The 10,845-nt window shown below is 42.7% G+C and overlaps 1 protein-coding gene across 2 annotated transcripts in view; it reads right to left on the bottom strand.

The window, feature by feature from the left end:
* Positions 1-400: 400 nt before the first annotated feature.
* The window catches only part of LOC137630624 (target of rapamycin complex subunit lst8-like), a 224,782-nt gene continuing 214,337 nt past the window's right edge, over positions 401-10,845 (bottom strand). For both annotated transcript variants that reach the window (XM_068362229.1, XM_068362228.1), the window contains exon 6: positions 401-1,270. In XM_068362229.1, the coding sequence (XP_068218330.1) occupies positions 1,146-1,270 (125 nt within the window). In that variant the 3' untranslated portion in view covers positions 401-1,145. The remainder of the gene's footprint in view (positions 1,271-10,845) is intronic.

The following is a 10,845-nucleotide window of genomic DNA, read 5'->3' as shown; positions in this document are numbered from 1 at the left end:
ATTGCAAAGAAAATAAGATAAGATGATTAACAGTATTCAGAAGAAGGAAGAAGTAGTGTATGTCCGTACAGATTCCGGACAAAAACAAAAGTGATTGCAAGACTGCTGGGGTTGGGGAGAGGCCTTACCCTCCCCCTGCCAGTAACATCTACTACCAGGGGGAGGGGCCTTACCCTCCTCCTGCCAGTAACTTCTACTACCTTGATAAAAGTTTAACAGCCATTTTCAGCAAAGATGGAATTACAATCCTATTAAAGTATGATGGTTTGTATTTGTATAAGAACAAACTGTTGATAAGTTCAATAAACAGAGCCCTTAATCCTTGGAAGGTTGGAAGGTTATTTTTCATCACAATTGTGATTCACAACAATTTTCAAATACCCTCAAGAATACTAAGGAATGATTGTACACTTATGAATTATTAACATACATTACAATAAAAATAATTCTCTATACTGTATAGAAGTGAATCAGGAAAACTAAAATGTTTCAAATTAAACAAGTAATTTCCTGGTTAATTCCTTTTGGCCAATCTACAAGTTACATAGGCCATTAAGGAAAAAATCCAATTCCTGTAAAGTACTTCACTGAAGAAATTGACAAAGGATAAAATAAAGGTTTTAAAACATAGCAAATATTGCTAAAATGAAAATAGGCAACAAATGCTAGGTAACACAAGACTTATTGTACAGTAAAAAGATACTGTACAGTGAATATGTTTGCCAACAATTTTTCATATTTCTGATGTCTCCATCTACTGGCCATTGTCAGCGCTATATAAGGCATGTGTGTTTAATGACAAGGACACACCCGATAATCTGAATTGTAAATTAATTTTTTGTTGTGAACTAGATTAATTTACAAACAATTTGTAACTATAAAAGACTCCAAACCTTACAAGATACTAAAAAGAATGCACCCATAAGCTATCAGCAAAATAAAAACTACTACGATTTACTATGAATATAAAATTCAATTCATATTTTTTCAGACAAAAATTCCATCAAAACAATATTTTAAATCCAGACCACAGTACTGTAAATATGTAGAAAAATTAAAATTTGCCTAAAGTGAAAATCTTTACAAAAAAATTTGATATTCAATATAAAAATGTTATTTACATTTGACATACGCAGGTTTGTATGCTAAGAACAGGGGAAAAGCACATCTCTAAAGGCTATAGCAGACACAGCTTTTTGATGACCAGAGTACTCCCTTTTAACTTCACCAGTTTCCACTGACCAAAGACGAGCCAAATTATCAGAGGAACCTAGAGCATAAAATAAAAAGCAGATTAATGTTTGGCAACATGACTTTCAAATGCAATATGTACTGTACAGTAATATACAGTAATTACAGATGTATATGTTGTGATAAAGGGATTTTGACGAAGGAAAAATCTATTTCTGGGCGAGGGATCTGTGTCGCCCAGTGAAATGCTCCTTAAAGCACCATTTCTAAGGTATAAATACTGCTAAATATACCAGAGAAAAAAGTTGCATGGAATGCCAGGAATATACCCAGCTCGCTCACCCTTATAGGGTGTCGGTATAAAAACTGGGGCGTGTGAAACCACTACCAGAGGTCCCTTACCAATTAGACTTCTCCCTCCTCAACATCCCCCGTTACTACGAGGTGTCGTTCTCTACAGCTACTGCCCTTCCCCCCACCCCACCACCACCACTACCACTACCCATCCTTCTCCCATTATTCCTACTAGCACCCCCGGCTTGGGCCAGCCTAGGGTGAGGAAAAAGGAAGGTGGGTTCACAGGGCGACACAGGTCCCTCACCCAGAAATAGATTTTTCCTTCGTCAAAATCCCTTTTCTGGGCTCAACCTGTGTCACTCCGTGAAATAGTAACAGCCAATTGGTCCCATAAGCTTGGAAATACACAAAAACGTGAGGAACTGAATAAAAAATAGAGTAATTTAATTAAGAATGTTTTACTAATAATCCTTAATATAGCAATCTCTTAATTACAATGCAAATAATGGTCAATGTTAAGGTAGGGGGAATAGGCAAGGCAGGTGTCACCCTGCTCCTTAATAGGAGACAAGGCACTAAGGGAAAAATATATATGAAGATAGGACCCTGCTATAATGGTTTTGTTAAACCTGGAGGAACCACTATATCTTTTTAATTCTTCAAAATTCATGTGACGAAAATAATTGACTGATGTTGCTACAGCTCGGATATCTTGGGCATGTGGGACAGATTCCGGCTTGGTTCGTTTAATAAAATAAAGAATCTATTGTCTGATTCCTATCAGGGAAATGGTTCCTCCATCCTCTCTAATAAACAAAGGGCCTGAAGACTTTTAAGAAGTTCTATTTAAAGTCTTCCAGAGCGTTGACTGGGCCCAGAGATAGATCCTGTGGAAGTGGGACAATCTTCCATGGGGACCATCTATTCTGTGGATCCTCATTCTTTTCTAAGAATTTTCTATCTAGAGAGAATAAAATTCCACCAGAAGAAAGAAAATCAATATGATTTGGTTCTCTAGATAATGCTGAGAGTTCAGATATTCTGGCTCCTGAGGCTAAACTTATTAAAAATAAAGTCTTTCTAAGAAGCTCTATATAAGTGCATGAGTCAATATCAGTGTCAGAATCTAGATCAAGGACATCATTTAAAACCCATGAAACTGCGTGAGGGCGAGTTACTGGTTTTAGTCTAGTACAGGCTCTGGGAATAGACGAAAAATACGAATCTGTAAAATTAATATTGAACCCGAGCCGAAATATTTTCTTTAAAGCAGATTTAATCATAGTAATAGTATTATTGACTAGGCCTCCTTCAAAGAAAGTTTTGAAAAAGGTAACTGCCAGATTCGTAGCCATCGTCCGAACTTCTAAGTCTTCCAGAAATTTGGCTAACTTTCTTACATGATTCAGAATCATACTGCCGAAGGGTAGAATCTCATATATCTGACACTAGGAACATACTGCCGAAGGGTAGAATCTCATATATCTGACACTAGGAACAATGTGTTAAAGAGGGTCAATCTCAGCATCTCTTTGTGCTGCAAATCTCATATAGTCCATAAAGTGAAGGCACTCTGAATTCGTGAGGAAGCAGACACATTGTGAGATAGTACCATCCGTGCTAACTTGGTTCGGGAATCCGCAGAGGTCGGAGTCCTAGTTCCACCAAGAGAGGAAACCAGTTGCATTGGGCCAATTGAGGGCTATGAGGGCAATCCGACCTTTGAAACTCCTGAGCATGTCCGGGACTTTCATTAGCATGTTTATGGGTGGAATCAGGTAAATCCTCCGTCAGTTGTTCCAATCTATGGACATGTCATTTGTGACATAGGCCAGAGGGTCCAGGTTGGGGGCTACATGACATTGTGGCTTGTGGTTGGATTCCGTGGCAAATAGGTCTACTTGGAGACCTGGAACTTGTTGGCAGGTCCAATTATATGACTATTTGTCCAAGGACCATTCCGACTCCTGCGGAGGTGTCCTTGTTAGTTCATCCTCAACCGCATTTCTTACTCCTGCCAGGTGAACAGCTGACAGGTGCAAATGGTTCCCTGTTGCCATTGAAAAGATAGCTACCATCACTTGATTTATGCGACTTGATTTGGAACCTCCCCTGTTTATGCAGTGGACTATCATTTGGCTGTCTAGTATTAGATTGATATGTTGTTTCTGTGACGGGGAAAGTCTTATTAGAGTTAAAAACACTTCCATGACTTCTAGGATATTGATGTGTAGTTGTCGGAGTGTCACTGTCCACAACCCCTGAACCTGTTCGTATTAGGAATAGCCTCCCCAAGCGCTTAGGGAGTCATCTATGTGGACCACCAATGTTGTCGCTGGGAATCGTAAATGTATTGAGTTTGCTAGGTTTTTTTACCTTCGTCCATGGTTGAAGTCTTTTCCATAGTGTTGGTGGAATAAGAGAAATTTTGTCTCGATATTTCTCGTTTGCTTTGGACTGCCAAACTCGATTGATATCTTTCAGCTTGACTCTCGGTAATGTGTCTGTTACTGAGGCAAACTGGAGTAAACCTAGGATTCTTTCTTGGTTTCTCCGGGTTGTTAGTTTGTCCTTGAGAGATCCTCTTGTGTTTCTTACTATCTTTATCCTCTTCTGTGGTGAAATCGACCGCTTGTGTGTGGTCAGGATCCATTATAGACCTGACCACTGGAAGCACGTTGCTGGAGTAAGACAGGACTTTTTGAAATTTATTTGGAATCCTAAGTGTTCCAGAAATTTTGTTACTTTGTCCGACGCCTTGTGGCATTCCTCGACGCTGTTGGCCCAAATAAACCCATCGCCTGGGTAGGCCACTAACGGTATTCCTTGAGTTCTCATCTCTTGGACTACTGTCTACGCCAACTTAGTGAATATCCTGGTCGCTATGTTGAGTCCGAACGGCATCACCTTGAAGGTGTAAGCCCGTTTGCCTAGCTTGAATCCTAGGAAAGGACGAAAAAGCCATGCTATCGGAATATGAGAATAAATGCCTGTAAGATCTATAGAGGTGGTGACGGCCCCACGGGGACATAAAAGTCCTCAACTGTGAGACGGTCAGCATATGGAACTAGTCGCACTGAATATATGTATTCAAATGGGACTGATCTAAGTTACTCTTCGTTTGTCCGAGTCTTTCTATGGCACTCTAAACAAACGTCCTTGAAATTTTAAACAATTTTACCTCTTTTAATGCTTTCTTCAGAAGGAGATCTCCTGTGTAAAGTGTTAAATCTGCCGTTGGAATCTGATAAAAACTGATTGGTGGAGGGGGCTTTTTCATCCATCTCCACCCTAGACCTTTCGTTATGATGTTGTATGCCAATTGCTAATGCCAAACGGCTCCGAAAGAGGTACAGCCTTCCTCCTACCTAGGGAGTCTCACTGGTTTGCAGAAGGTCTGCTTCCACGGCTCCCTCGAAATCCTCTACCTCTCCTGGAAGCTCTTCCGCCGCCTCTATGCAGGAAGGCTCCCCTAGCTCTATTACCTCTCGCATGCCTATTATATCCGTGAAACACTCCCTGTGTTTCGAAGGAAGGATGATATGCCGGAGACGCAATAAACGGAGTAGTGGCTATCGGTTGTTGAGGTGGTTAGCTTACCCACACATTGATTTTGTGGCTGGGTTCTTGAGGTGGATGGCTGGCTCATCTGGGATACTGGCATTGCCTGTAGCACATCTTGAGCCTGTGGCCCATGGAAGGACTGAAACTTCCTTGGTCTTTTCCTACTCTAGCTGCTTCTCCGAGGACGCTATTTACCACATCCTCCGGGAATAAGTCTGCTCCCCAGATCAAGGCCTTAAGTAACCTGTTAGGCTCATACCTAATGGAGTCCTTAGTTAAGACGTGCTTCCGGCAATTGCGTCGGGCCACTGCAAAGTCATATATCACACTGTAGTGTGTGAGGCAAAGACTTTGTCAGGATTTTAAAAAAGTGGCTCCTCGCGTAGACTAACGAAGTCATCTCCGCCATCATGGTTGAGTTGATAGATCTACCCAGGCTGGTTCTTGCACCGTATTCTATTTTAATCAGAGAGTCTGGAAGTCTGGGGAGTCGTTCACTAAACTGTGTGGTGACACAATCATAGTTCAATGACCCTGCCGTGAAAGTAGCTGGTGCATCGATCCAGCATTCTTGGTCTCCCGGGAAGAACAGGGAAGTTAGTTCCGTATTCCTTAGTTGTGGCATGGGCTTGCCTACCATATCCGCCTGTAAGGTAAGGCCTACTACCTTGGTGGTACGTGGTGTCGGGGTTTGCCCGTCCACTTCGAACATAGTGTACGTACCCTTATGAGGGGTTAACTTGGTATTGACACATTCCTACTCATTTAAAGTCCGGACCCAGGCGGACCGAGCTTGCTCTTTTGGCTAGATAATGGTTTCATTGGGAACCTTGTCTACCCTTATTAGTTCTTCCACTGACGGGCACTCGTATCAAGGGAAGGTGAATTGTAAAACCGGCGGATATCATTCAAAATCTTCTACCGGACGGGGACCACCTCATGCTATTGTCAACATGCCCTCTGAGAATGGGGCATGAAGAGCCAATCGCCACAGGTCATTCTTAACGATCGCCGGGAGCCTTGACGCGTCCGGAACCACAAACTACCGTTGTTGTGATAGCCCGGACCGCAAGGATTTTCTATCAGAATTGGAGCAAACTGGGACTGGACTACACTACTCAACCTCTCCATGAGCTGGCTCAAGAAGGCCATCGGATCGAAATCAAGTTCCGACGTCTGAGACTTTGAGCTTCTTGCTCTTGACCCCTGATGTGGAGGATTAGTCCCTGCCGAGTCCGTCAGTAGCTTAGAAGCTGATGATGGTCTAGTTGGGAGTGGTTTGGGTAGCCTAAAAGGCTTGCGCGCTTTGGGTAGGGCCTACCTCATACGTTTTACCTTAGAGGCCACTGAGCATGGCACCCGGCATGAGATCGGCAGACCTCATGCCCACACGACTGCTGCAGCACAGCAGTGCATGCTGTCTCCTGACAGCGTACCACCTGTAAGTCAATTTGATACATAAGTATCATACTTGATTTTGCCGGAAAAACCGGTGAGATATATAGTTAAGTTAAATCCGCTGTGTATAGCTCAGCGGAGTTGTATTCTTTCCTACAGTTTTACAATAGTACCCTAATATTCTGTTTTCCTTCTTCCACCATCTCCTGTCATCCAAAGTATTGTTATTAGAAAGGTTTGAAATGGGTAGAAATGATGGCTGGATCAATCTTGGACCAGTCCGCCATCTCCAGAGAGAAAAATTCTACTGTGAAACTTCTCTCAACCTTCCATACCCCTACCGGAGTAGGATGTACGTATTGATGAAGAAAGGTTTGGGACAAGGAGATACAAGGAAATCAGAATTAGGGACACCAATACTGTTGCCGGAATACCTGGTTGGAAGTATAAATTCCCACTGTTGTAAATCCGGCCCGTAACACATAAATTCAAGAACTACAAAGCTCCATCTGTAACAATCTTCCCAGAACAATTATACCGTAAATATCTGTTATGTAAGGGATCAACATACGGGATCAGAACAGAGTAAAAATTTATCTGAATCCGATCAAAGAAACATAGTAACTATCTCATGGATACGATTTCAAGTCATCCCGGCCCTCACGGGGCGGAAGAATATCAAAGATGGAATTCCGGGAATAGGGGGATACGTGGTACGTAGCAAGCCTCATACTCAGTCCGGCCATGACTAACCGAGGAGAGAGCGCTATTTGCATCGACTCACATCGTGAGAGCTACTTCTCCCTCTCAGCTGTCTCCCTTCTCTCATTAGTGTATAACTCAAGCCTACTTCCCGAGGTTAGGGTGCGGTGAGTAACAATTTCACCGAGGTGGGTACAGGGGGAGGGAGACAGCCGAGTAAGATAATTTAGTATATGAATATAAAATTAATTTGTGCCGGGAACACCGGTGAATTACTAAAGAAATTAAATTCCGCCATGACACCCAGCAGAAAATCATGCGTGCTTAAGCTAAAGGAAATAATACGTAATAGCATTCAAAAAACATGTTACCCCTCTGTCATGAAAAGGTAGTCTTTATTATGAGTTTCTCAGCACACGGGATACCCACCGGGGTGGGGAGCGTAAGCAAGAAGTGACAAGCAGACTAGAAACAACCATCGAAATCCGTAGACTCCGGAATGCATGAAATTAAATGAACTAAACCTAATGACAGAAAGGGCGAAAATAGATACCAATGTGGCACCGGAAAACATGCATAAATCCGGTGCAAAAACCCAATGCTAAGTAAGTAATGTAGCGCTGGAAGACATGCGTCGCCAAAAACAAATGCTATGTATTAACTCTAACATACACTATAATCTCCGTCGCAGCCCCTTTCTCTCTCGAACCAACCAGCCATAAAATTACATAAACAAATATAGGATAAAGTAAGGTATCAGAACAGAGTAGGATGTCTGAATCCGATCAAAGAAACATAACTACCATTAGTAGATACGATTCACAAAATATCCCGGCCCTCTGGAACGGGAGGATAACAAGGATGGATAACCCGAGAGAGGGGAGGGGGGGGCGCGAGGCGAGGCGCATATTCAGTCCTGCGCGCCTGGTGGCCAACCAAGACGAAACAAGGAGAGAGTGCTACCCGCAACTATGCACTGAGAGAAAGAGCCAGCCTCCACCTCGGGTGACTTCTCATTTTCTAAAAGTACTTGACCCACGCCTACCCCCCTATGTAGGGAGTAGCGAAAGGCGTAAAGGGGGAGAGGACACCAAGGGGGGGGGGGGGAGACTGGCTCGAAATCAGGTGACCACTGTGATCGGAGGGGGTAGTACTAGCCTCCGAAACACAAAGGAAGACCTGACGCGAAGCACGCAAACAAGAACAACATATAATGGCAGACGTGAAAAACAAATAAAAACAATAAAATACAATGAAATTCAATTAAATGGGCTAAATCGGCACACTGAGTAAAATGGGGGAAAAAGGAACACGGCGTAAGAGGAATTAATAGCCAAACCTTCCAAAATCGGGTAGTTGCCAACTTGGAGAGGAAACTATACTCTTTTAAACAAAAACTAGCCCTCCAATATCGGGTAAATACCGATCTGGTCAGCAAGGAATAAAATGAATCAAAACGCGTTCCGATTCCCCGTAAAAAAAAAAAAAAAAAAAAAAAAACCATGAATTCTCGTATGAAAGGCTACCGACCGAAGCCGCTAACTAACACTGCCCAAATAACCTAAATAAAAGACAAAATCATGCCAAAACATTGAATTAGATGTCCAGAATACAAAAATAAGACTACAATTAGTACAGTATAAGGAACTAATAGAAAGTCTTACAAAACAAAGAGATCCCGAGGAAGCGACACCAAATGGCAGCATATACACCCGTAAGGGAGAGTCAACAAAGTGGCTGAGAGAAAAACCAACAAGGTTATTAAATGAACGTGTGTCGCTACCTAGAAATCCCAAACAGACAAATATAATACTCAACTTGGGAGCAGGGATCTCCCAAATATCTGACATCTTCAAAAACACAAAATAACATAGAGCTACGAAAAACACATCCAAACGTTTACGGGTGCTTAGAAGGAATGATGGGAGAAGGATGGGTGGTGGTGGTGGTGGTGGTGGTGGTGGTGGTGGTGGTGGTGGGGGGGGGGGGAGTAGCTGTAGAGAACGACACCTCGTAGTAACGGGGGATGTTGAGGAGGGAGAAGTCTAATTGGTAAGGGACCTCTGGTAGTGGTTTCACACGCCCCAGTTTTTATACCGACACCCTATAAGGGTGAGCGAGCTGGGTATATTCCTGGCATTCCATGCAACTTTTTTCTCTGGTATATTTAGCAATATTTATACCTTAGAAATGGTGCTTTAAGGAGCATTTCAGGTTGAGCTCAGAAATAGTATTTATATTGCAATAGTAAATATGACAAATTTGAAAATAATTTTTATTTTTTCTAACTATACAAACCTGGAGCTCTTTACAGTGGAGATATATTTTGGCGATAGCTGAAACTAGCCGTTAAGCTTTAGCTAGGTGTAACTAGTCTCTGCTAGTTAGCAGAGAGGGGGAGCGGGGATGGTGACTGACCCAGGGTGTTATTCTGTGCTTTGCGTGAGCGGTTTAGAAGCGCCCTGTCACCTCATTAACTCTTGTGAATTAATGGCCTAGGCAATGTGAGTTGGCCAGGTAAGCATAAATTTGGAGCTAGACCCCATACTATACTTAACCTAGACCTTGCCACATTCCACCTTGCAGGGAGATCTGGACGTAACGATTATACATCTATATATCAGCTTACACAAGGAATAAATACCCACCTGCAGTCAAAAGAAGTTAACTTGTAGTATTTCTTGGCTGCTGAAACACTAAGAGAAGAGAGAATGAAGTACGAAGAGGCCAGTCACTCATAGATTCATTCCAGGCTTACTACCAGGTAAAATCTGCCCTCAACCAACTGCTACTTGTCCTAAAAGAGAGTTGAAGCATTCGTAACCACGTTTAGTGCAGCCACCACAGGATCAATCAAAAGGTATCTAGGTTCCTGTAGGTTACATCTTGCAGGCATCGAGCTGAGAACGTAGTCTGACATTTCCCCATGACCGCTTGCAATACCTGTGACACTGAATAGTTCTTTTTGAACCACCAGGATGTGCTAACACCAATGACGTTATGAGTTTGAGGTCTCCAGTCATGAGAAGTAAAACCTGTTTGCAAGCCTTACTTGATCCAGGAAGGGATCAAGTTTTAGTCATCCTCTTCCTGACCTTTCCTGAGCTCGTGAAGAGCCTGTTGACCTGAGGGCGAGCAGTGGCAGTTTGTTCAAGATACTTCCCCAGCTACCTCACAGGGTACGTAACAGTCGACCTGGATCATCTGTAACAGAATGGATATTCTCAATTCGGAAAAGCCAGAATCTTGGATCTGCTACTGGATCTTGGGTCTTAGCCACAAACTCAGAGATGAAGTTGAGTGCCACTCGTCGCCATCCCTCTCAATGGGCGACATAGAAGGGCAGACCATGTAGCTTGCTGACTCTCTTTGCGAATGCCAGGGCTACCAGGAGAACAGTCTTCAATGTCGAGTCACAGTCTGATGACTGATTAGGCAGTTTGAAAGGTACTCTTTTCAGAGAATGTACAGTAATGCCTCCCATCACGAAATTAATTCGTTCTGTTGTGGCTTTCGTAAAGTGATTTTTTCATGTTGTGAGTCACATTTCACACATAAATTGCGTAACTTGTTCCAAACCCTACAAAACACCACATTAAATCTCATTATAAAGCTACAGTATAACCACAATGAATTAGTGTACAGCCAAATATATTTGAACCATTCAATGTGTCTAAACTAAATATTAATACC

This window comes from Palaemon carinicauda, chromosome 38 (assembly GCF_036898095.1).
Source record: "Palaemon carinicauda isolate YSFRI2023 chromosome 38, ASM3689809v2, whole genome shotgun sequence".
NCBI lineage: Eukaryota > Metazoa > Arthropoda > Malacostraca > Decapoda > Palaemonidae > Palaemon > Palaemon carinicauda.
The sequence above is the reverse complement of the archived record's forward strand: the minus strand, read 5'-3'. Positions and strand labels throughout refer to the sequence as shown.